We start from the raw sequence: 25,952 nt of genomic DNA, 5'->3' as shown, positions 1-25,952 counted from the left end.
CCCTCTCTCCCTCTCTCTCTGCCCCCCCACCATCTTGCAAATAAGTAAGTCCTTAAAAAACAGCAGGCTTTATTTGAGGGCAGTTTTAGGGAGGAGCGAAGATTTCCCACATTGTCCTGACCCTGCTCACACACAGCCTTCCCTGTTCATGCACGTGACGCACCAGAAATGGACATCTGTCCTAGCGGGTACACCTGTAGGGACACATCATTACCCCAAGTCTGTGGTTTGCACAAGCGTTCACGCTTGGTGCTGATTTTTCTGTGGGCTGGATAACTGTAATGATGCGTGTCACAGAGCTGCTTTACTGCCCTCAGACCTCCCCTGTGCCCCAGCGGCTCCAACCCCCTCCCTCCTCACCCCTGGCAACCCATGATCTCTTACTGTCTGCATGGTTTTGCCTTTTCTCGAATGCCGTAGGGTTAGAGTCATACAGTGTGTGGTCTTTTCTGACTGGCTTTTTTCACTCAGTACACATTTAAGTGTATATGTGTGTTGAAGCCACCAGGTCCCACCGGGACCCAGGCAGGGGCAGAACCCGTTGGGGGCAGGGCACGCAGTCACCTTGCAGGAGTCTCTGGAGCCTGATAGGCCATTTCCTTTGAGAGCTGAGTAATACTCCCGCGTCTGGATGCAGCTCCCTCTCGTGTCCCCGGTCGCCGGTTGTGGCGGTGCCAAGCTTTGGGACAGACAGAGCCCAGGACCGGCTCGCCCCACCGGGTGCCGTCACCTGACCCTCCTCTTCTGGGCTCTCCTGCTCCTCAGATGTCACTCCGTGTGATTGTCTCTCTGGGGGGAGTTGCCCGGGACTCCTCTGCCGGCGGAAGGCCGACCGCTCAGCTCTGCGCTTCCCGGGAGGAAGCATCGGGTTTGATCGGCGACGCCCCCCCTCCTGCGCTGAAACCGGCCTCGCCTCGCGCCGGGACCTCCCTCTCGGGCCTGTTTTAGATAAAGGTGTTGGGGTTCCTTCGGGCCTCCTGGGGAGAGCAGGAGCAGGAGGGCACGTGCCCGAAGGAGCCGCGTCTTCGGGATGTCGTGGCTGGGCCACGTGGCTTTGCCAGTCGTGGCTTCCCGGCCCTGACCGTCATTGCTGTTGGCAGCTGCGACAGACAAGCGGCACGCCGGCGACTTTGCCCTGTGGAAGGCGGCCAGGCCGCAGGAGGTGTTCTGGGCGTCCCCCTGGGGAAACGGAAGACCTGGCTGGCACATAGAGTGTTCCACCCTGTCCAGGTGAGGTTGTGTCCTGGGCGGGCTCGCACTACCGCGCGTGGCCAGCAGAGGGGGCGGGTGAGAGCAGCAGCCGCGGGGGTGGGGGAGGGGGGGGCTCTTTCTCTTTTTTTTTCATCGAGGTTTTTTTTTTTTTTTTTAAAGATTTATTTATTTATTTATTTAACAGAGAGAGAGAGATCACAAGTAGACAGAGAGGCAGGCAGAGAGAGAGAGAGGAGGAAGCAGGCTCCCTGCTGAGCAGAGAGCCCGATGTGGGGCTGGATCCCAGGACCCTGAGATCATGACCTGAGCCGAAGGCAGCGGCTTAACCCACTGAGCCACCCAGGCGCCCCTCATCGAGGTTTTGATTGTACTTCCAGCGTAGTTAACGTACAGCATTACGTCGGCTTCATGTGTCGGCGTGGGGGTTCAGCCGCGCTCCACGCTCCTCCGCACCATCGTGCTGTGCTCCGGACCCCACCCCTGCGCCCGCGCCCCCCCACTCCCCTCCCCTCTGGGGCCCATCAGCGTGTTTCCTGTACTTAAGAGTCTGTTTCTTTTCTTTCTTTTTTTTTTTTTTAATTTTAAGATTTTATTTATTTATTTGACAGAGAGACACAGCGAGAGAGGGAGCACAGCACGGGGGTAGGAGAGGGGGAAGCAGGCGTCCCGCCGAGCAGGGAGCCCGATGCGGGGCTGGACCCCAGGACCCGGGGATCACGACCTGAGCCGAAGGCAGGCGCTCAGTGACTGAGCCACCCAGGCGCCCCTTTGAGTCTGTTCTTGATTTGCCTCTTTTTTTCCCCTTTGTTCATTTTGTTTCTTAAGTTTCACGTGTGCGTGAAGCCACACGGTGTTTGTCCTTCTCTGACTCGTCTCCGTGCGACGCTGACTCCGTCCTGCTGTTGCACGCGGGAGACGTCATCATGTTCACGGCTGAGCACGCTGCCGTTCGACACATGTCACCTGTGTTACCCCGTCGTCTCTCGGTGGCCACGGGCTGCTTCCACAGTTGGGCTGTTGTAAATAATGCTGCCGTGAATGGGGCGCGTGTGTCCCTCTGAATGACTGATTTGTGTGTTCTTCGTGTAAACACCCAAAAGTAAAACTGCTGGTCATAACGTAGCTCAAGTCTCAGCTTTCTGAGGACCCTCCATGCTGTTTCCCGGAGTGGCCGCCCCAGCTTGCTCGCCCACCAGCAGTGCAGGAGGCTCCCCTTCCCCCGCATCCTCGCCAGCACTGTTCTCGTGGTTTGGGTTTTAGCCGTGCTGACAGGTGCGGTCTGGTTTGGGTTCGCCTTTCCCTGATGCTGAGCGTCCTTTCACGTCTCGTGGCCCCTCTGAGTCTTCTTCGGAGAAGTGTCCGTTCGTGTCTTCTGCCCACTTTTCACTGGGACTGTTTGGGTGTTGAGTTGTGTCAGTTCTTTCTGTGTTTTGGACACTAACCCTTTGTTGAGCACGTGATTTGCCAGCATCTTCCCCTGTTCTGTAAGTCATCTGCTGGTTTTGTTGGTCGTGTCCTTCACTGCGCAGAGACTTACTGCTCTGAAGAAGTCGTCCCAGGACGGGCGCCTGGGTGGCTCCGTGGGTTAAGCCGCTGCCTTCGGCTCAGGTCATGATCTCAGGGTTCTGGGATCGAGTCCCGCGTCGGGTTCTCTGCTCAGCAGGGAGCCTGCTTCCTCCTCTCTCTCTCTGCCTGCCTCTCTGCCTGCTTGTGATCTCTGTCTGTCAAATAAATAAATAAAATCTTAAAAAAAAAAAAAAAAAAGAAAGAAAGAAAAAGAAGTCCCAGGAGCTCGTTTTTGCTCGTTTCTCTTGCCTCAGGAGCCGTACCTAGAACGCGGTTGTCAGAAGCTATGTCAGGGGAATCCCTGCCTGTGTCTCTTCTAGATTTTAATGGATTCCTTTTTCACATTTAGCTCTTTCATCCATTTTTATTGTATTTTCCTGTGTGCTGGGAAAAGGTGATTGAGTTTCATTCTTCTGCATGTGGCTGTCCTGTTCTCCCAGCCCCATTCGTCAAAGAGACTTTCCTTTTCCCATTTACTTTCTTTCCTGCTTCATCAAAGATTGGCCGTATAATTGTGGGATTATTTCTGGGTTTTCCATTGTGTTCCGTTGATCTGTGGTGTCTACTTAGGCCAGTACCGTACTGTTTGGACCACTACAAGTAATTTAACTTGAAGTCTAGAGTTGTGATCCCTCCAGTTTTGTTTTCCTTTTTCAAAATTACTTTGGTTATTTCGGTCCTTTTGTGGTTCCATACAAATTTCAGGATTCTTTCTTCTTTATTGTTACTGTTTATTCTGTGAAAAGTGCTGTAGGTATTTTGATGGGGATTGCATTAATGCATTAAATGTGTAGATTGCTTGGGGTGATGTGAACACTCGAACAATATTCTTCCCCAGTCAATGAGCATCCAATGTCTTCCATTTCTTTGTGTCATTTTCCGTTTCTTTCATCACTTTACAGTTTCCAAAGTGTAGGCCTTTCTTCTCTGTGGTTGGATTTATTCCTGTGTATCTTATTATTTTTGGTGCAGTTGTAAATGGGATTATTTCTGCTGCTTCCTTATTAGTGAACAGAAATGCAACAGTTTTCTGAACATTGATTTGGCATACTGAGTTTCATTTATCTTTTTTAATAGTATTTTGGTGAAGTCTCTAGGGTTTTCTGTGTATGATACCATGTCATCTGCAAATAGAGTTTTGCTTCTTCTTTACCAGTTTGGCTTCTATTGTTTCTTCTGTTGTCTGATTGCGGATGTGGGGACGTCCAGTCCTGAGTTGGACAGAAGCGGTAAGAGTGGACATCCCTGTCTTGTCCCTGACCTTACGGGGAGAGCACTCAGTGTTTCCCTACCGAGTAGGGACTTAGGTGCAGGATTTTCATTTATGGTCTTTATTATTATTGAGGTGTGTTCCCTCCGGACCTGCTCTGTTGAGGGTTTTTATCCTGAATGGATGTTGTACTTTGTCAGATGCTTTTTCTGCATCTGTTGAAATGGGTGCGTCCATCTTATCCTTTCTCTTGTTGGTGTCCTGTATCACACCGGTTGTTTTGTGAATATTTAAACCGCCCTAGCAACCCAGGAATAGATCTCACTTGGTTGTGGTGCATGGTTTTTAGAATATATTGTTGGATTCAGTTTGCTAGGATTTTGTGGAGGACTTTTGAATCCATATGCATGAGAGGGACTGGGCCGTGGTTCTCTTTTTCAGTGGTGTCTTTGCGGCTTTTGGTATCAGGGTGATGCTGGCCTCACAGAGTGAATTTGGAGTTCCTCTTCTACTTACTGGAATGGTTTGACAAGAATATGTGTTAACTCTTCATTAAATGTTTGCTAGAATTCACCTGCAAAACCATCTGGTCCCAGACTTTAATTTGTTGGGAGTTGCTGTGTTTCCTCCGTTTCATACTATTAGTTATGGTGATCTTTCTGTTCTACTCAGAGAGTCCCCTTTAATATTTCTTTTTTTTTTTTTTTCTTTTTTTTGGTCAGAGAGAGAGATTGAGAGAAAGAGGGAACATAAGCAGGGGGAGCAGCAGAGAGAGAGGGAAAGGGAGGGAAAAACAGGCTCCCCAATGAGCAAGGAGCCTGATGTGGGACTCAGTCCCAGGATCCCGGGATGGTGACCTGAGCCAAAGGCAGACGACCGACTGACTGAGGCACCCAGGCGTCCCTCTTTCAGCACTTTGACTATATCAAGCCATTCTCTTGCCTGCAAAGTTTCTGCTGAAAAATTCACTGATAGCCATATGGGGTTTCCTTTGTGTGTAACTGTCTTCTTTTCTCTTGCTGCTTTTATTTATTTTAGAGAGGGAGACATTGTGTGAGTTGGGGAGGGACCGTGGGAGAGAGTCCTCAAGCCGACTCCACACTGAGTGCAGAGCCTGATACGGGGCCTGCTCCCGTGACTGCGATCATGACCTGAGCCAAACCCAAGAGTCGGACTCTCAGCTGACTGAGCTACCCAGGCACGTGCCCCCACCCCCGTTTTTTTCTTTATCACTGTCTTTTGCTTTTTATTCACTGTGCGTCTTGGTGCGGACCTTCTTGTATTGATTTTCTTGGGGGAAGTCTCTGTGCCTTCTATATCTGCATATCTGCTTCCTTCCCCAGATTGAGGAATTTTTTAGCTATTATTTCTTTAAATAAACCTTCTGCCCCTTTTTCTCTCTCTGATTCTGGGATCCCTATAACATGCATGTTTTATGCTTAATGGAGTTACTGAATTCCCAAAGTCTGTTCTCACTTTGCATATTTTTTTTCCCTCTCACCAGCTCGGCTTAATTACTTTCCATGATTCCTTCTTCCACGTCATTAATTAGCTCTTCTGCTTTTTCTAGCCTCCTATATATTCCATCCAGTGTATTTTTTTTATTTATTTACTTATTTATTTATTTATTTTAAATACAGAGAAGCTTTTTCTTTTAAAGAGTTTATTTATTTGGGGCACCTGGGTGGCTCAGTGGGTTAAGGCGCTGTCTTTGGCTCAGGTCATGGTCTCAGGGTCCTGGGATCGAGCCCCACATGAGGCTCCCTGCTCAGTGGAGACCCTGCTTCCCCCTCTGTCTCTGCCTGCCTCTGCCTACTTGTGATCTCTCTCTGTCAAATAAATAAATGAAATCTTAAAAAAAAAAAAAAGTTTATTTATTTGACAGCAGCGAGAAAGAGAGAGAGAGAGGAGCAGAGGGAAAGGGAGAAGTAGACTCCCCGCCAAGCAGGAAGCCCAATGCGGGGATCGAGCTCAGGACCCTGGGATCATGACCTGGGCTAAAGGCAGGCACTCAACTGACTGAGCCACCCAGGCACCCCCAGATGTCTCTTTAAGGGTGGAAACTCAGCTTCCTGACATCTTCCTGTCCCTCCCAGAGCTTAGCTGCTGATTTTTAAAATTGTGTGTGTTAAACATTTTTTTTTTTTAAGATTATTTATTTATTTATTTGACAGAGAGAGATCACAAGTAGGCAGAGAGGCAGGCAGAGAGAGAGAGAGAGAGAGGGAAGCAGGCTCCCTGCCGAGCAGAGAGCCCGACGTGGGACTCGATCCCAGGACCTTGAGATCATGACCTGAGCCGAAGGCAGCGGCTTAACCCACTGAGCCACCCAGGCGCCCAAGATTTATTTGTTTTAGAGAGAAAGAGAGAGTGTGCGCAGTGGAAAGGGACGAGGGAGAGAGAGTTCCAAAAGACTCTTCAGTGAGTGCAGAACCTGGCCATGGACTCGATCCCACAACCCTGAGATCCTGACCCAAGCTGAAACCAAGAGTCAGATGCTCAAACGATTGTACCACCCAGGCGCCCCTAAAATTCCAGGCTTTTAAGACTCGCTGGTTATAAGAACTCATGAAATTCTCCTCTCTTTCATAGCCAAACGGTACGGGGGTGGATCTTTGCGTGGGCTCCCCAGCGTGACGGTCTGCTTCTCGCCCTTCTCCCCGCCACCCCTCCCCCAGCCCCCTTCAGACTGCAGACAGCCAGGACCCTTTTAGCTCCTGACTGTGTCTCTGCCCTTCCTACCCTTTTTGATGTGGTCTGTTCTCTCCCTTCAGCTGTGGAGTTTGTTCTGCGAGTCTCTGGGTCATTGTCTGGGTTATTTACACGGATATGAGTATTTTCCAGTTGTATCTGTGGGATGAGGCCAGCTTAGGGTCCTCCTACTCCACCATCTTCCCAGTCTCCCTGTGAACCATCCTCTTACCTGCTGCTTTCCCCGGAGATGGTCGTGCTTCACACCACTGAGCACCGCCCCGGCTTCCACTCTCCAGGCTCCTCAGTCTTCGGTCTGCCTACCTTCTGGCTCTCCTTCCACAGTCGCGTCACGCACTGGAAATTCCCCTCCATAGACTGTTCCTCTGCTGCTTCCCGTGGATCTCCTGGGAGCCACATGCGCCTGTGCTTGAGCACGCTGCATGTGCTCTTCGGAACAGGTGCACCATGCGTTACTGTGCTACAGTTTGTAGATGCTGCGGTTTTTACTGGTTGAGTTTCGTGGCGACCCTGTGGAAAGCAGGTCGGTTGTCATCACTAGCGTCAGCTCACTTTGGGTGTCTGTGTCACGTCTGTGTAATTCTCACAGTCTTTCGAGCGTTGTCATTATTATTGTATTTGGTCTGGTGATACATGATCTGTAGGATCGGATGTTACTGTTGTGAGCCCTGCCGTGTTCGTGTGCCCAGTGCGAGATGTGAACTTAGTCGATCGATGTGTGTTTCCGCCGCTCCACGCCTGGCTGTTCCCCATCTCCCTCCCTCTCCCGGGACCTCCCTATTCCCTGAGACACAACAGTATCAAAATTAGGCCAATTCATAACCCTCCGGTGGCCTCTAAGTGTTCAAGTCAGTGGAAGTCACACGTCTCTGACTTTAAATCAGAAGCTAGAAATGACTAAGCTCAGCGGGGAAGGCACGTCGAAAGCCAGGACAGGCCAGAAGCTAGGCCTCTCGTGGCAAACAGTGAGCCACGCTGTGAAGGTAGCGGGAACGTTCTCGAAGGAAATGGAAAGTGCTCCTCCAGTGAAGACACAAACAGTAAGAAAGTGGAACAGCTTTACTACTTAGGTGGACAAAGTTTCAGTCATCTGGATAGGAGACGGAACCAGCCACGACATTCCCTTAAGCTTACGCTAACCCAGGGCAGGGTCCTGACTTTATTGCATTCTATGAGGGCAGAGGGCGGCGAGGAAGCCATAGAAGGAAAGTCTGAAGCTCGCAGAGGCCGGTGAGTATGCTTTAAGGAACAAAGTCCTTCCTGTAACAGTGCAAGGTGGCACAGCCGGAACTGACAGAGAAGCTCTAGTAAGTTCTTCAGAAGGTCTCGCTGGGACAGTGAATGAGAGCGGCTATGCTAAACACCGGGTTTTCAATGGAGACAGAATCCCGTTCTGTTGGAAGAAGATGGCATCTTGGTCCTCCGTGGCTGGAAAGAGGTCAGTGCCTGGCTTCAGAGCTTCAAAGGACAAACTACTCCCTTGTTTGGGGCTCACGCAGCCAGCTGGTGACTTTAAGTTGAAGCTGATGCTCACTTACCATTCCAAAAGTCCTGGGCCCTTAGGAATTACGGGAAATTGCTCTGCTCTGTAAATGGAACAGTAAAGCCTGGATGACTGTGCATCTGCCCACAACATTGTTTACTGAGACTTGTAAGCTGACCGTTGAGATCTGTTGCTCAGAACAGAAGATTCCTTCCAAAACCCGACAAGTAGCTCATTGACTGTGTACGTGGCCACCCCAGAGCTCTGATGGAGCTGGGCAGGACTAATACTATGCTCACACCTGCTCATGTGTCCACTCTGCGGCCCAGGGAGCAAGGAGTAAACAGTACATTTTGTAAGGCTGTAGCCACCACGGAAAGGGATTCCTCTGATGGATCTGGGGAAGTAAACTGAAAACCTTCTGGAAAGGATCTGCCAATCCAGATGCCACTGAGGACATTTGTGATTGATGGGAAGAGGTCAAATACCAACATAAGCAGAAGTCCAGTGACCCGGCCCTCTTGGGTGACTGCGAGGGTTCGAGACGCCAGCGGAGGGAGTCACTGCAGATGTGGTGGAAACAGCAGAAGAACCAGAATCAGAAGTGGGGCCTGAAGTCGGGACTGGATCAGGGCGCTCTCAGGACCAAACTTGAACAGTCAAGGAGTTGCTTCTTAGGGATGACAAAGAGCATGGTTTCTTGAGGAGGAATGTTCTGCTGGTGAAGATGCTACAAAGACTGTTGAAACAGCAGCGAAGGATTTAGAACAGACAGAAACCGAGTGATGCAGCCGTGGCAGGTTTGAGAGGACGCACTCCTGTTTTGAAAGCACTTCTGTGGGTACAGCGCTGTCAGACAGCGTCGCGTGAAACAAATCGTTCATGAACAGAAGAGTGCGGCGATGTGGCGGCTCTACTGCTGTCTTTCTTTCAGAGCTTGCCGCAGCCACCGCCCTGGGCCAGCAGTTGTCACCATCAGGCAAGACCCTCCACCAGCCAAAAGGCTGCAGCAGTTCGCTGGAAGCTTGCAAGGTGGTTAGCATTTTCAAGCAGTGGAGTATCTTCTGATGAGTGCACGCACGTTGTCTCTCGGAGAATGCTACTGCGCACGTAACGGACTACAGTCTAGTGCGAGCATAACTGCCGCACGCGCTGGGCACCCAGAAGGTTCATCTGACTTACTGATTGTGGTGTTCGCATTGTTGGGGTGCAGGAGAACTGAGGCCGCCGGATGTCGCAGGCACTGCCCCGGGTCCTGGGAGCTGCCTGTAATGCTTCGCCCACCATGGTGGCTCGGCGGCGGGGTGCGGTGCTGGCTGGGCGGACCATGGTGGGTTTCTAGGACCGACAGATGAGCACGTAGTTCCCAGGGTCTTGCTCTTAGAAATACCTGCAGTGAATAACCTTGCCCATTTATTTTCTGTTTGTGGAGGTGAGGGTTTCGGTATGTTCAGTAACCCGTGATTTTCATGTGTCTGATGGGTTTCAGCTCCTGGCAGATGTTTGTTATAATGAGCGGTTTTCAAGATTAGAAACCCATGGAAAATATAGTTAAGGTCAACATTTCCAACTACTGGCTCCACCCAGGCTTGAAGGTCAGCAAACCCAGATCAGCAAACCCAGTTCCCTCCAGTTGTCATTGTGTGCGGTGCTGTTTGCGGGCAGATTCTGAGTGTGCACGTGGGAAAGAGTAACTGTCCGGGGAGCGCGCTGGGCCCCCGGGGCTGATCCCAGCCTGGTTTCTTGTCGGTGGACGGACGTTCTTCCCCTTCAGCTGGGTGGGAGGACCTCGTGCTCCGTGACCTGCCCACCCAAGTCATGTTGGTTCTACGGAGGAATGAGGATGGGCGCCATGTTTCCCCATCACCCTCGGCTGCTGCCCTCGCCTGTGCTGATGTCATCAGGACTCTTCTAGAAACACATCCTGGAAGTCCTGAGACGTCAGGAAACAGGGCCCAGCTTTGCATTGAAAAACCACACCCCACCCTCAGTCTTACTGTACACACTTACGTGTTTATAAATACTTTTGATTTAAGAGCAATGTGGGGCATATATTGGGTTGTAAAAAGATGTTTATTTATTTATGTATTTATATATTTTTAAAGATTTTATTTATTTGACAGAGAGAGAGACAATCAGAGAGGGAACACAAGCAGGGGGAGTGGGAGAGGGAGAAGCAGGCCTCCCACTGAGCAGGGAGCCCGATGTGAGGCTCCATCCCAGGACCCTAGGATCGTGACCTGAGCCGCAGGCAGACGCTTAAGGACTAACCACCCAGGTGCCCCTTATATTGTAGATAGAAATAATTTCTCTACAGTAGGTAGAAAACATTTAATAAATCGCACATCTAATCTTACCACTAAAGGTTTTTGTTGAACTCTAACAAAAATAGACTCTTATTCCTTCTGGGTATTCTTTTATTTTAAATCAGGTCTAACATACAACAATAGAGACTAATAGGGAAGCCTGGTGGCTCAGTCGGTTGAGTTTCTGCCTTCGGCTCAGGTCATGATCCCAGGGTCCCGGGATCCAGCCCCGCATCGGGCTCTCTGCTCAGCGGGAAGCCTGCTTCTCCTTCCTCTGCCTGCCTCGCTTCCTGCTTGTGATCTCTCTCCCTCTGACAAATGAAATTAATTTTTTTTTTTTTATTAAGAATAGAGACTAATATAATGAACACCACAGACACACAGTTTAGCTTTATTTTTCAGGTAACTTTATGCCCAATGTGAGGCTGGAACTCATGACCCCAGGATCAAGGGTCACAGACTAAGGCTGCCAGGCGCCCCCACTGTTTTGCTCTGTTAAGTCCTAATGCTGCCGGTTTTGTTTCAGAACTTCGTAAAAATGAAGCAGTCGTTACAAAGAGAAACAGACGAGGCCCTGTGCTCTCCTTCCTGGTCCTGGCCCTCTGGTCTTACGCTCCCTTCACGAGCCTGTGGCCAAGGATGGACGCTAGCAGCCTGGTGCGTTTCTGCCACCAGCGGCGTGGCCAGTGTGCACGTGGTCTCTCCAAAGCCAGGCCAGGGGAGAAGAGTCAGCAGGAAGGGACCTCAGGCTGCGGCATTTTCAAAATGTCTACTTTGGGGGCACGTGGCCGGGTCATTTGGTAGATTCTGCGACTCTTGGTCTCAGGGTTGTGAGTTCAAGGCCCACGATGGGGTCAGAGTTTACGTAATTAAAAAAATAATAATAAACAATGAAATAAAATAAAGGAAATGCCTCTTTTTAACCATATTTAGAGAACTCACAAGTGTCTGCAGCTCCCCCGAGCTCGGTGCCCAGGGGCAGGCGGCGGCCTTGGGAGCTCCGCATCTGTCTGAGGGTCTCCTCAGGCCACGTTCTCCCTGTGCTGAGGGCTGCATTTTCACCGTTGTTGTCGGAAGCAGCGCCACTCAGCCCGGCCCCCAGCAGGTGCTCTAGGGACAGTTACATGGGCTTTGAGTGTCTGGCCAGCTCCCTGGTCCCCAGCAGCCCTGCTGGTTGTAGGGTGCGGTTTTAGGGGACATGAGGTTTTCCTGGGACGCAGAGCATTAAAGCAGAAACACCAGCAGCTGGTATGTGATGCTTTGAATTCAGTTGTCTTGTTGCTTATACGTGATCACTAAGGAGTTCTATCTTCAAAAGCCATAGTAGAATGTCTCCTGGTTTTATAGGCTCTTTCATTAAGGTTGGAAACCCACTGACCTCTACCTATTGACAGAAAAGGTAATTTTGCATGTGTGTATATGTATCTATCCAGAACGAAGAGAATTCTATCTCTCTGCTAGGAGGCAGAGCTCGGAATTAGAGATCTGTGAAATAAAACAGCCTCAGGTTCTGTGTGCCTCGGATAGATCACCACGCACACTGATCTTAAGTCGCGATCTGCTCGTCAGAGGCTTGGAGGCCGGGGGGACTCGGGGTGAGCGCGCTGGTGAGGCTGACCCGCGCCCCGCCGCCCCGCAGCCTGCTGTTTGGAAGCCGGCTGGACATCCACTCGGGCGGCGCCGACCTGGCTTTTCCGCATCACGAGAACGAGATCGCCCAGTGCGAGGCCTTCCATCGGTGCCGGCAGTGGGGAAACTATTTTCTGCATTCTGGTAAGTCACGACTTCACGTTAATTTGTTCTATTTCGGGTCTGTCGCTTCCGTTTATTGCTGAAACAGCTCTGTTTGCGAACGCGACGGTCAAGAGAGCTGTCGCTCCAGTGTTGGGGTTTGTGCCAGCTGGCTGGGAGCGTCCCCGGGTGGGAGACACGAGTGTGCCTTTTTAGGAAGAAGTGCGGGCTGGGCGGAACGTGAGCACCGTTCTCAGCGCGGAGTGGCAGCAGAGGCACAGGCGCTCTTCTGTCTGGTGGGCGACGGGCGGCTTGACATTACCCTTCTCTCGGGACGCGGGGACATGCCAATGACTGAGCCGTCGGGCCCGCTGGAGCCGGATGCCCGCACACACAGCGTCCTGTGACACTGGGCTCTCCGGCGCAGGGACCTGCCGGGCGCCCGTCAGTGCATGTGGGCCCAGGGACCCGCACGTGTCCACGGTCCTGCCACTGCGTCGTTATGCCCCTTTCCGACTGTCGGGACAGCAGGACCTCCTCCACCCCACAGCCCCCCGGGGCTGGAGGAACAGCGGGGTCTCCTGACCGACGGGAGGGGCCGTCTTCCCTTCCTGAAGTCAACGGATGGAAGAGAAGTAGTCGGACGGTTTCATTCTCTAGAGATTGTCAAGTTAAAAATGTTTGGTATGTACGTGTTACATCGAATTACGTGTTCAAGGTTATATTTCTGTTTGGAAGCCAAATCTTCTTTTATTTTTGTAAAAGGTTTTACTTATTTGGCAGAGTGAGAGAGATCATAAGTAGGCAGAGAGGCAGGCAGAGAGAGAGGAAGGGGAAGCAGGCTCCCCGCTGAGCAGAGCCTGATGCAGGGATCGATCCCAGGACCCTGAGATCATGACCTGAGCCGAAGGCAGACGCTTAACCCCCTGAGCCTCCCAGGCGCCCATGGAAGCCACAGCTTCCCCCGTTCTCAGAACACTTGGCCTTGGAGCACCGCGCGCTCCATGTCCTACCGTGTGGGAGAGGAGGCCCCCCCAGAAGTAAACCCAGAGGGCCCCCGGCTAGACTGAGAAGCCCCTGACTTAGGTCATTCTGCCTGCACGTACGTGGCGGTGAAGGAACCCCCCGCAGGCTCTGGAGAAGCCCGCGCAAACGGACTGCAGCGGGAGATCGAATTAGTCCTTCTCAGAGACCTGCCGCTTGGAAAGTCCAGGATCCAGCAGACAATGGCCGGTGCCTGGTCTGCAGAACCAGAGCCCTGGTCCCTCCTGGGTGGAGGAGGCGGTCAGGCCGGGGTTTCCAGGGCTTGGGATGGTGGCGGGGGGGTGGTGGTGGAGGGAGGTGGGGGGTGGGCAGGAGGAACTTCTGCTGGGCAGCGGGGGCTGCTGGTGGTGGGCAGGGCGGGCCCCACACCCTCCAGTAGGTGCGGCTGCAGCTTCCCTCCTGGGGGCACCGTCCTTCAGCGAGGCGGTGTTGGCCTCCTGCGGAGTGAGGCTGGCTGCAGCCCCGGCCACTCCCCCTTTTTCCACCCAGTTCAGAACAAACTACGGGTTTTGTTTCAGGGCATTTGCACGTGAAAGGCAGAGAAGAAAAAATGTCCAAATCACTGAGAAACTACATCACTATTAAGGTAAGGGTGCCCCCCTGACCTTCCAGCGGGCTGCCGTGCGGGGCGACCCAAGTCTCCGCCCCCAGTGCTCCCGGCCCTGACAGACCTGTGCTCCCTCCACGTTGCACTTACTGTTCTCGTAAACGCACGCGGCGACAGTCCGCATTCTGGTTCTCGGCCGGGTCCCCTGCCCTCTGCGGGCCGGCTTCCCCACGGACATCTGCATTCGGACGCTCACGCCACCTTCTTCCCTGAGCCTTTGTCCACACGGCGACCCTGAGTCCCATCACCCCGTTTCTGTCCCAGCGCCTACTCGCCAGCCTGTGGCTTGGGGGCTTCGCTGTGTCGTGGGGCAGAGGGACAGCGTGTGAATGTGAACGGAAAACGTGTGAACTCACACGGGTGCTTCAGACACTTTGCTCTTTGTCTTTGGGCCCCTGAAGCCAAATGTGGTTTTAACTGCAAATACTAAAATGACAAGGACAGTTATGAGACCTTCATCCCCTGAACACACGAGCGCTAACCTTGTTCCCACCATGGTCCACACAGTCCTGCCCCTGTGCACGGGCTCACTGACGCGGTCGGAAGAGGGGACGGCAGCCTCGCGCAGCGTCCCACGCCCACGTCCGTCCCCCTCCTCACAGGGGCTTCGTCACCTCTCATCGTCACGAGCGGGGGGAGCACTGGACAGAAGGGATGTTGAGGGAGAGGGAGACCACGTCCACGTCACTTCCACTACAGCGTCACGGTGATTAACGTCCCGTTGCCGATAATCCCTGGGCCTGAGTGTGATTAAATGTCCTCACAGGATGTCTGTCTGGGGACGCAGCATAGGTAGAGGCTTCAGTCCTTCACGTGCTCAGGCGTTCCCGGGGGCTTGGGCGGGAGCTGGAAGTCCGAAGGGGAGCACTGCTCATGCATTCGTCTTCACGGACCTTCCTGACGGAAATGTTGACTGTTGTGCACATTTTCCTCCAGAAAAACACGACTTACACACTCGCCACGGAGACTCAAGGTTACTGCTTTCCTGCATTTGTTGTGTTTTCCGTATCGACGGGCATGGTGGGCGCATGTGGGGTTCCTGGGCCGCTGGACGGCGTGGCACTGCCCCGTTCTGCGTGCACGTCCCCAAAACAAGGACGTTTCCCTGCGTAACCTGGACGCCAAACGTGTCAGCAGTCATTCCGCAACATGAGTGACCTCGTCCGCGCTCTGATTTTCCCTGTGTCCCAATGTCCTCTATAGCCTGGATTCTTCTCAGACGAGGATCCAGTCCAGGTTCATGTGTCGCATTTGGATGCTGTGTCTCCTTGGATGTTTCAGAAGACATTTCACCCCGATGAAACGCAGAGAACTGAAAAGTCACCGTGGAGACCGTTGTTACGTGCACAGCGATGTTGTGCGAGAGCGCTCCAGAGCTTCCTTGTCTGGCCAGACCGAACCTTTCCCCTGTGCAAGTCCCGGCAGCCCTCCCCTGCCCCCGGCATCCATCATACTGCTTCCTGGTCCCCTGACCTTGAGTGCTCCGGGAGCCCCTGGCTTCCTCGTCCCGTGACCTTGAGTGCTCCGGGAGCCCCTGGCTTCCTCCTCCCGTGACCTTGAGTGCTCCGGGAGCCCATGGCCTCCTCGTCCCGTGACCTTGAGTGCTCCGGGAGCCCCTGGCTTCCTCCTCCCGTGACCTTGAGTGCTCCGGGAGCCCATGGCCTCCTCGTCCCGTGACCTTGAGTGCTCCGGGAGCCCCTGGCTTCCTCGTCCCGTGACCTTGAGTGCTCCGGGAGCCCCTGGAAGCACAGACTCGCGGTACTTGCCCTTGTGACCAGCGTGTTTCACTCAGGGTGATGTCCTCCAGGTCCGTCCACTGGCGCAGGCGACAGAGCTCCTCCGTCCCCAGGGCTGAGGGACGCTCTGTGGTGGTGGTGGGCTGAGGGTGTGTTTTTGGCTTCTACTCTTCAGCAGCCTCTCTACATTTATTTTCCGAGTGGTGTTGACGTCTCGAAAACACGAGGCCAGTCTCGCTGAACGTTGTGCATTTCCTGTTTGTTTCTCTGTGGCGTCTCGTGGCTTGTTCTTCTGTCTCCTGTTCCCCCGGAGCTGGAAGTGAGGTGTCAAGGCTTGACTGGCGGGAACACTTCATCTGCGGTGCCGTGGGCTCTCCCAGCAGCCCCCTGGGGGCCACAGCGCCAGGCTGTCCTGCTGTCAGTGACGCTGGGTCTGAGCACTGGGGTCAGCGATGGCCCCACATCTCTCGGACGTGGACATTCCTGGCTCCCTTCCGTGTACACGGACAGCAGCGAGGTTATCTGCCGTCGGGCGTCCCGTTCCCTGACAACCTGCCACCTGTGGTGTTTGTACCCACGGCGGCTTCGCCCTGCCCTGCCCGTCCACGGCCGTGGGGCGCACGCTGTGTGGCGCTGTGGCCTGGCTGGCCCTCCTCTTCAGAGAAGGGCTGTGTCTGCTCTCTTTCTAGTATTGCTAGAAGCTCGTGCACTTCGTGTATGATCAACTCAGCCTTTATTCTTTTGGGGCTAATTTATCCCAGATGTGACCCGGGGTAAGGGGAGGAGGCGGCTCCCTTGACTGGTTCCTGCGTCCCAGGGCAACGCCCCGCACGCCCCTGTGCTTTAGGCTCTATTTCCCTTTGCCTCTGGCCCCAGAGCTGCCACTTCTTCCCGGAGCCTCGCTGCCTCGTGGGGACACGGAATCCTGAGCCAGGATCGGGGCATCTGGCGCATTTGCTCCGCTGCCGTGACGCCGCTGCGAGGCCTCTTCCGGGCAGAGCTGGCGGACGAGGCGGACGCGCGCACGAGGCGGTGCGTCGCCGGAGTTCACGGTGGGCTCTCCCGCGTCACACGACAGGACCCGCTTCTCTTAGCTCTCCCTCCTTCACCGAAAGTCGTGTTTCCTGACAGCAGCACATCGGCTCGGTGCTCTCTCTTAAAACTGACATGTTTCAAAATTGAACACCACTGTTCCTAACCGACAGTAAACTGATTTTACACTCGAGTTTAAAACTCAAGTTAAGATTTTCTTTTTATTTTTTTTTTTAAAGATTTTATTTATTTATTTGACAGAGAGAGATCACAAGCAGGCAGAGAGGCAGGCAGAGAGAGAGGAGGAAGCAGGCTCCCTGCCGAGCAGAGAGCCCGATGCGGGACTCGATCCCAGGACCCTGAGATCATGACCTGAGCCGAAGGCAGCGGCTTAACCACTGAGCCACCCAGGCGCCCCTCAAGTTAAGATTTTTTTGCAATTCTTGTTTTAGTAACAGCTTTACTGAGATATAATTCCCGTACCCGAGACCTCGCTTGGTACCCTGTGTCATTCAGTGGTCCCCACGTCTTCACAGAGTGGCCGGCCACCACCACCACCTGCTTGATGTGCCCCGAAGTACTCACTCCCCCCGACCCCAGCCCCCGGCACCCACTGGTCTTTCTGTTCCCGTGGACTTGCCGGAGCGGAGCTTGTGTTTCTTGTCACTCTTGGCAGCGTCGTGGGGGGTCATGCGGGTGGCACACACCCGCGCGGTCAGAGTGTGAGGATTTGCTGTGTGGCGTCCCCTTCGCTGCACAGAGGCTCATCTGTTAAGTCTGTTTCCAGGTGGAGGACATCTTTCCCCTTTTGCTTTATTTTCCAAAAACACGAGGTGCTGTGTTGAGCGGGGAGCACAGACAGGAGCGCCGGGACACCGTCCCCAGAGCGGCTCTGCTCCCAGCGCTCGCTGTGACAGAAAGAAGCCATCTGTGTGGGAGGCCTGTCTCTCTTCCCACACAGCGAACCGTGTGTCCTCGCTTCTCCCCGTTCCCGACAAGCGTAACGTTTGGGTCTGATCTTCCAAGGACTGGATTTCGCGGTGGGGAGTTTGTAGGCGGCAGACCAGGCCGGGGCGCCCGCGGCGGGACACGCGGAGCTGCGGGGTGTGAGGAGCCACGTCCTCCCCGGCCGTGCCCCCAGCCGCCCCGCTCTGACCCCCCGTGGCCGTCGCCAGCTTCTTCGCGAAGCTCGTGTGTGTAAATACGTTCCTCGGTTTTTCTTTCCACACGAGTGCTTGTGCGGTGTGCGACCTGCTTTATCCACATAGTGAATCTCTGGGGTCAGTCTCCTCCGTGCGGGGTCCATTCTTCCGAATGGCTGGGCTGTCCACTGCACCCTCATTGACTTAACAGGGCCCTGTTGAGGGTCGTTGAAATGACGTCCCATTTCTACTAGAGAGCGTGCATTTTTAACTGTTGTAGGTATCAGAGTGTGTCACTTTTCACAAGCCCTTGGGGGCCCACGAGGGTGCTGTGCGTGATGAGTAGTGTGACATAAGGCAGAATGTTCTGGACAAAGCCTCTGGTCACGTAGCAGTGTCCTCGACGTGCCCGCCAGCCGGAAGTGTCCGTTTCCCTTGTCCGCATGAACACAATAGAATCTTCATGCACCGACCTTTTCCTTTTTACCTTGGTGAAAATCGACAGCCCGACTTTACATTTCACTGTGCATCGCGGCGCGTTTGAGCGTGTGCTCGTCTGCTGCGGCTCCGTATCTCCGCCGGGCTGCAGGGTTGCGGGCAGTCCCTGGGGACGCTCAGCCAGGTCTGTCATGGAAACAACACCTGTCAGCTTCCCGGTTTCTAGCAGGAAAAGGTGTGCCCTCGAGCCCTCATCATTTCGGCAACCACGGACGGCTTTTACGACGGTCTGCAGGAAAGCCGGACTCTGCTTGATGGACCGGAGTCCGCATGGGGAAAGTGGGCCAGATCACGGCTCAAAACGGGCCTTTTCGAATCTCTAGGTTGCGATTTGGGACCCGTTACTTTACTCTCAAAGTCGCCACCTTAACTCGCGAGCCAGTGCGTCGAGTTTGCAAGGGTCACTGCCTGATGACCAGGCGGCTGGGAGGTTGTGCGCCGCCTCCTGACCCCCCGGCACCCCGGCCTGGTGACACTTCGCCTGTCGGGGAGCGGTGTCTGGGCTGCCACGAGGTCAGTTTTCCAGCCGCTGACTCTGGTGCAGTAACTACAGTGCGTCGGAGGTCGGTGGGTCTGCTCGGCCTTCCCCGGAAGGCTGTCCGTGCGCCTGCTCCCGGCCGCTCCTCTCCATCAGCCCGGGGAAGCAAGGGGTCAGCTTAACCCGGGGCCTGACCCTGTCACTGCTCCAAGGGGGGCCACCTGCCGGACCTCGTGCGGGGTCCCAGCCACTGTGTCCCCCAGTTGTCACACTCTGGGTTCACTATTGCTGAGGGGAGGCCAGAAACTGCTGGACACAGAGCAGGTTCACAGGAGAAGGGCGGAGAACATCTCTCTCCTCACAGAGAGTGCACGACGAAGGGGCAGGATGGTTTCAGGTTTTGACCCAAACTCCATGTTGTCGGATGGTCCTGCTGGAGCCGGCTTGTCCTTGGTGCCGGTCCCTGGTGGTGTGGCCGAGCACGTCCCCGCGGAGGCCGAGGCCGCCCCTTCCCCGTCCCCGTGAGGCCACTGAGCGCTTCCTGCTGCGGCCACCACACCGAGCTTTTGTTGGAACATCGTGCTGTTTCAGTAGGTTCTGCAAGGTGTCCCCAGTTCCCCCTCCGAACAGAGAAGGGGCACGCTTCTTTGTGTAGACGCTTTGGAAGTCGTCTGTTCAGCGACAGGTCCTGGGTCAGTGGTGTTCAGGCAGAGGTGGTGGCGTGTTCCCCAGGGAACCCAGGCACGGGTCTGCATCACCGCAGCACGGACATGAGCCCAGGAGCTGGGCGCCCGCACTCAGCCACCGCGTCGTGGGAAGGGGCTCCCGTGGGCATCGGCGCAGAGCCAGGGCCACCCCCAGACGGCCTTTCCCACAGACGCTGCCGGACCAGGGAAGACCCTGCGGGAACAAGGCGGGGGGTTGCGCTCACAGAGAGTCTGGGAACAAAACTTTTCCTAAAAGCTCCTGACGGCTCGCTCCGCGAGATCGGCCCACACCGCTGCGGTCCGGGCTCTGGGTTCCCGTCTCTCCGTCTCTCCGTCTCTCCGTCTCTCCCCCGCAGGACTTTCTGAAGACGTTTTCCCCTGATGTCTTCCGCCTCTTCTGCATGCGGAGCAGCTACCGGTCAGGTGAGCGAGACGTGGGGCCCATAGACACGCGGGGGATTCGGGGCCGCGTCTGTCCAATGGCTGAACCCAGCCTGCTGCTCGAGGGGGAGCCCGGCCCCGGCTCCCAGCCAGAAGCTTCCAGAAGCATGTCTCTCGGAGGCCGCAGTTTTTGCGGTCAGCCCGGCTGCCCCATGTGGGGGTCCGGTGGTGGGGCTGGGTGGAGGGCATGTCCTCGTGCGGAGAAGCGCACAAGACGGGCCTGTCCTCGCGGCCTGGGCCACCCCCACCCCCGGGGCCCTCTGTCCCCACTGCGGCTGGTCTGCTGAGACAAGGCCCAGGGCTCAGGGCGCTCTCCTGCCCCGCACACGTGCCCGTCTCCGCGTACTGAGCCCCGCAGCCGAAGCCCCCTGCGTGTTCCCCCCCAGCTGGTGGGGCCCGGGTGTGGGCGTGGGCAGCGGCAGCCCGGGTGACCTCACGCACCCCCTTCACAGCCATTGACTACAGCGACGGCACCATGCTCGAGGCCAAGCAGCTCCTCCTGGGGGCGGCCGCGTTCGTGGGGGACGCCCGGGCTTACATGAAGGGACAGCTGGTGTGCGGCCCCGTCAGGGACGATGTGCTGCGGGAGAGGTAGGTGCCTTCCCAGCGTCCGCCTGGGTGTCCCGGTAGGTGGGGGCAGCTTTTCGTGCCCTGCCTGCGGGGGGTGGCTGGGCCGGGGGGAGGGGTCGCACCCGTGCCTGGACGGTGGGGAGGGGGCGCTCGCTGGTGTTTGTCGGTGACTGAGGCAGAGGCTCTGGTCGCCTTGCTCCGTGGGAAGGAGGGCTGGCAGGGCGTGGCCGTGCCGGGACGGCTGAAGAGCAGGGCGGGCGGTCTCGGCTAAGCTCAGATGTGGCCAGGAATCGACCAGCAGGTCCGCAAAAGTCGAGTGCGTGTGCCACCCCCACCGCTGTCACCTGGGTAGTGGCACACACTAGTTTGTGTGGTCACACGACAGTGCCAGGACGCTGTGACAGTGCGGCGGCTCGAGCTGGGCCTGGCTTTGGGGCTCCTGACATAGGGAAATCGTGTTCCCCGTCCCATTGCCTCGTTAGAAAACTTGGTCATCCTTGTTCTGTCACACGTCAAAGACAGACTCGACATCCGAGGTGGTGAGAAGCTGGGAAGGTGTGGGAGGGGCTTGTGTCGTTAGGACAAGCAGCGAGCACGGGTTTGCTGCCTGCAGCGTCGCGGGCGGGTCCCCCTCCCGGAGGACTCCCTCAGAGGACTGAAGAACCCGAGACTCCTTGGGGGTCGGCCTGGGAAGGAGGGAGGGCACTGGAGCGGAGTGTGTTGGCCCCAGCCGTGGGAGCCCAGGGGACAAAGCCCAGCGCAGTGGGGCAGGGCGTCTGGGGAGGTGGGGTTGTGTGGCTTGGTGTGACCGTCTGGACAGGAGGTGACACCAAGCTCCCCAGCAACAGGAGTGGTAGAGGGGTTAGGCAGAGGCTGTATGCCACTCAGGAGAGCCAGGTTCTGCTTTGTGACAAACAGCCCTGCCTGTGGCCTGTTCTCCCTTCCTGGTCACTTGAGGCCAGGCTGGAGAGCAGTCACTGCCCCACCAGCCAGGGCGGCAGGCCTGGCAGAGGAACAAGAGTCCAGGGGCTCCCCCCTCCCCAGCTCACTGGCCCAGACACGGATGCTGCTGTGACTGACGGCCAGAAGGGGTCCCGGGCCTCCACTTGGGTGTGAGGCAGCCGTGAGGCCAGTCCTTGCCCATGCCTGGGCGCGGGGGGGTCTGCAGGAAGTGGGGTAGAGGCCAGCAGTGGACATCAGGGAGCTAGCCTTGGAGACAGAGCTTCAGGGTCTGAAGCAGCAGATGTGCAGGACAGAGGGGACCTGGGTGTCCTCGCCATGGCTGGGGAGGACAGAGGAGGTGGGGAGAGGCTGGCAGGGGAGGGGGCCTGGCAATGGAGGGAAGGAGGTGGAGAGGCCACAGCCAGGTGCGGGGAGCAGGACACACTCCGAGCCCAGCGGGGCCTGTGTCCTAGGCCTGACAGGGCCACCGGGCCCTGGGCGTAGCAGGGCTGCTGCTTAGAGGCTCAGACAGGCTGTCTGTGCGCGCGGACCACACGTAGGGATCGGGGCGTGAGGCATGAGCAGACACTATCCCCCCGGACCTGGGGCCATCCTCCCCTCACCCCCGGCAGAGAGGCCGGGCCATGGTCACGGGACCAGGTGTCCTGCGCGCAGGCTCTGTGGGGTGGGGGTTTGCGTCGGGCTGTCCTTCCCTCCACCCAGGCCGGCACGAGACCCGTGTGTGCGTACTGCAGGCGACTGACAACATGGCGTGATGCCGTGTGAAGCTGTCGCTGCGCAGCTGTAAGCCACTGGGGGATAGGTGTACGGGTGTGCAAAGCCCCAGCTGTTAGAGGCTTTTTCCAAATCCGTGGTAACGGACGGCTCTGAGCTAATGTGACGCCGTGAGGGCTGTCTCCGCGCACACGTGTGAGCCCGGCCCAGAAAGGGCGAGGGGCAGACGCGTGGTCACGCCTGCCCCGGGGAGGGACCAGCCTGCGCCCCGTTCCTGCTGCTGGGCAGCCCCCGTGTCTCTCCCAGGCTCCGCCACACCAAGGAGGCTGTGAAGGCTGCCCTGGCGGACGACTTTGACACGCCCGCGGCCGTGGACGCGGTCATGGAGCTCGTGCACCACGGGAACAGACAGCTGAAGGCGCACGCTCAGGTGTGTCCCGGGGCGGCTCGCAGGGTGGGGAGCTGCTGTGGTGGCTCCCGCTCCCCCGGAAGGGACAGCCACCACCTTACCAGCTGCCCGGGGTGGCCTCCGGGCCTGCCCTGACTTCCGGGGTGCTTCATCCTGCCCTGGGCTGACCCCCCAGCAGGGAGGTCCCGCACACGGACAGGTGGACCCGCATGTTTGCCAACAGGGGAAGCGCGTCATCTTCCTGTCTGCTCCGAGCTTGCTGGGATGTGAAACAGGACATGGGGGAACACTGTGCAGGGACCACCCCCCCCCCATGCCCATGCAGCCTGGCCCTGCTGTGGGCCTCTGCCCCCCATGAGCTAGTAGCCTCCTGGAGACCCGCCTGCTGACGCTGTTAAACAGGGGTCAGGGCTCAGCGTGTGGGTCTGGGGGACACCAGCGTGCAGTTCCTAGCAGATCCCCATATTACAGGTGGGCAGATGGAGGTGGGGGTTCCCTGGCTTCCCGTGGTCCTATGTGGGGCCAGTGAGGGGCCCTGCCAGGGCCATCCCCGCCACACGAGGTGCGACCCTGTGGCAGGAGCGGTGGCCTGCTGCGTCCCTGAGTTTCACAGTGTTTTCTCGGCCCCTCATCCCCTCCTCTGGGTGGTCTGTCACAGGAACCCAGCGGTCCCCGGAGTCCCGCCGTGTTCGGCTCCATCGTGTCCTACGTCGAGCAGTTCTTCGAGACCGTCGGGATTTCTCTGGCGGACAGACAGGTACGCCCCGCCCTTCTCGGTCCTCGCCTGTGGCAGCGTCGGGGTGTGCTCACCACCACCCTCTCCCCTTTTACGATGTTCGTTTAACGGACAGTTGTGTTGAATGTACTGACGTGCTTGAGAAAATGTTCCCGAGAAAGCAAGCTGGGTCAGAGCTGGTGTCTTACGAGCGGACGCTGCAGGGATTCAGAGCAGAACTCGGCCCCTCTTGGCCGCACCCCGCGTACTGTCTGTCCTGCACGCGTTCTTTTCCCGTGTTTCTCCTGGAAGACTCTGAGTGCGGCCAGGTGCACGGTCGGACGACCCTTCCCCGGCCGAGCCCCTCGCTGTCTCCCACAGCACGGGCCTCTGCGCCTTCCCCCGCCCAGCGCTGGCCAGCCTCCCGCACGTGCACCCCTCCCCGCGCCCCGCTCCTTCCCTGCACCCTTGCCACCTTGCTGCGCCGCGAGACCACGCGTAGGAACCCTGTGAAATGGGTCGTCAACGTGGAAAGGCCTGGGCTGCGGCCTGGCCTGACCACGCGTGTGCTGGGACCGCTCAGGCTTCCCGGATGTGGAGCCGGTGCCCGGCCCCTGTCAGGAACCCTCGCTCGCCTCCCCCACCTCCATGGCGGACACTGGATCCCACTTGGGGCTCACGTTTTTGTAACCAGAAAAACGGTCTTTTATCGTGGAGGTAGAAACTGAGGGTCCTGTGGTTGGAGAAGCTTGATCCCAGGCTTGTAAACGTGTCATTTTCTTCACACCCGTGAGCCCCGACAGGCTCTGGGACCCCTCCCCATGAGGCAGAGGAATCATGTAGGTGAGCGAGGACTTGACCCACTGGGCTCTCCAGCTCGGTGTGCAGAGTCAGTCTGTGAACGGGCAGCAAGAGCGTAGGTGTGTGCGAACCACACGAGAGCTGGACGTTGCTTTCGGGGTTTGGTCCGAGGATCAGATTGGGTTCCACGAGGCTCGGCTGGCACGCGCGGTCCGAGGATCAGATTGGGTTCCACGAGGCTCGGCTGGCACGCGCAGACCCTGCCAGGGAGCCGCTGCTCAAGACGCCCGAGACGCTAGAGCATCTGTGGGACAGGAGCAGGGCGGCCCGGGCGGGCGGGCCTCACGGGCAGTGCTGCCGAGGACACAGACGGGCGCCCTGGGTCTTTGCTCCCCGCGGCACTAGGGAGCTCTGCCTCGTGACTGGGGGCCAGGAGAGCAGGGACCGGCCAGCAGCCCGGGCCCGGGGAGAAGAGCCAGGATCAGGTTGGCACTGAATGCCATGGGCCCAGCTCTCAGGGCAGCCGCCGGGACCCCACTGACCATGCTGCTCCGCCTGGGGCAGTCTGTTGCAGGGGACAGCAGCCGGGCCACTCTGCACAGCGTGGTGGACGAGCTGGTCCGCTTCCGGCTGCGGGTGCGGCAGTTCGCCCTGGCCACAGGAGCGGCCACCCGGGAGGCCCGACAGCAGCAACTGCTGGACAGGCAACCCCTGCTGGAGGCGTGTGACACTCTGCGCCGGGACCTTGTCGCCCACGGCATCAGCATTAAGGTGAGCTGCTGCCACTGTGGCCTGCTGGCGGTACGCACAGCCACCCCGAGGGCAGCATACAAATGTGCAACGGTCAGAGCCTGCTGAGTCCCCCACCCCAGAGCCCGCAGCCGGGCCCCGTGGGGGCATCAGGGTGGGCAGTGAGCCCTGAGCGTCTGGCGCACTTCCCCCATGCCTCCTCCGCAGGACCGGAGCAGCACGTCCACATGGGAGCTGCTGGACCAGAGGACGGAAGACCGCAGACCGGGGAGCTGACGGCCCCCAACACTGTCTGTGCTTACGCGGAGGCCTCCTGTCGTGCCTGTCCAGTCAGCATTAAAGTCAGTCCAACCGATCGTGTGTGCCTAAAATGTGGATTCTTCACGGTACCGATGGCCACACCTAGGGGCCAGCACTGGTCCTGATGTGGGACCCTGGGTTCTGGGGTGACGTCACAGGAGGACCATGAGCCCTGGAGCCCAGGGCAGAGGACGTAAGTCCTACAGGGGCCCGGGGCCTGTGGCTGAAGTCCAGCAGGGCACAGCGGCCTATACCTCAGGCACCAGGCGGTGCTGAACGGGGAGGGGGGCCCTGAGCTGGGGCAGCTCGCCCCACAGAAGTAACATGTTCGCCGCAGAAGACCACTGTGTGGTGGCTGCACTGGTGAGAGCAAGACCCAGGTGTGAGTGCGGCCGCAGAGCAGGAGGCAGCGCCGGTACCCAGAGTGCAGCCCACAGAGGCTCCCCCTCCCTGGCTGGGCTGCTGCAAGTCCGGTGCTGCCGAGCTGGCCTGTCCTGCGGGTGCCGCGGGGAGGAATACGCTAGGCATGGTGGGGACACTCAACAACCACGTTCACTTGTCACTGAACTTCAGGACCCCAAAAGGCACGATTGTCCTATTCTACAGGCGAGGAAACCCACTCGGAAACGGACTTGTCCATGGTAAGCCAGCTCGTGTGGAGATCCTACCCGGCAGGTAGGCCCTTGACAGGGACACCCAAAGGTGGTCCATTCGGTATCTGGGGCTCAGGCTGTCCCCCGAGGGCCACGTGCTGCACTTGGCCCCCCCAGTGACCTCCGTGCCCTGCTACCTTGGTCTCGGGGTAAAAGCCCGTCCTTAGCTACA

General features: G+C 57.0%; 1 protein-coding gene across 5 annotated transcripts in view; it reads left to right on the top strand.

Annotated features, from left to right (window-relative positions):
• Positions 1 to 25,296, top strand: part of CARS2 (cysteinyl-tRNA synthetase 2, mitochondrial) — a 37,808-nt gene extending 12,512 nt beyond the window's left edge. For 4 of the 5 annotated variants that reach the window (XM_082701017.1, XM_082701016.1, XM_082701015.1 and 1 more), the window contains 9 exons: positions 1,101 to 1,230; positions 12,129 to 12,262; positions 13,783 to 13,850; positions 19,821 to 19,887; positions 20,358 to 20,496; positions 22,459 to 22,582; positions 23,220 to 23,318; positions 24,642 to 24,848; positions 25,035 to 25,183. In XM_082701017.1, the coding sequence (XP_082557143.1) occupies positions 1,101 to 1,230; positions 12,129 to 12,262; positions 13,783 to 13,850; positions 19,821 to 19,887; positions 20,358 to 20,496; positions 22,459 to 22,582; positions 23,220 to 23,318; positions 24,642 to 24,848; positions 25,035 to 25,103 (1,037 nt within the window). In that variant the 3' untranslated portion in view covers positions 25,104 to 25,183. Of the gene's footprint in view, positions 1 to 1,100; positions 1,231 to 12,128; positions 12,263 to 13,782; positions 13,851 to 19,820; positions 19,888 to 20,357; positions 20,497 to 22,458; positions 22,583 to 23,219; positions 23,319 to 24,641; positions 24,849 to 25,034 lie in introns of all 5 variants that reach the window. The other variant, XM_082701019.1, reaches the window with a different exon arrangement.
• The last annotated feature ends 656 nt before the right edge of the window (positions 25,297 to 25,952 follow it).

This window comes from Mustela nivalis (genome assembly GCF_964662115.1).
Source record: "Mustela nivalis genome assembly, chromosome: 15".
Classification (NCBI taxonomy): domain Eukaryota; kingdom Metazoa; phylum Chordata; class Mammalia; order Carnivora; family Mustelidae; genus Mustela; species Mustela nivalis.
The sequence above is the reverse complement of the archived record's forward strand: the minus strand, read 5'-3'. Positions and strand labels throughout refer to the sequence as shown.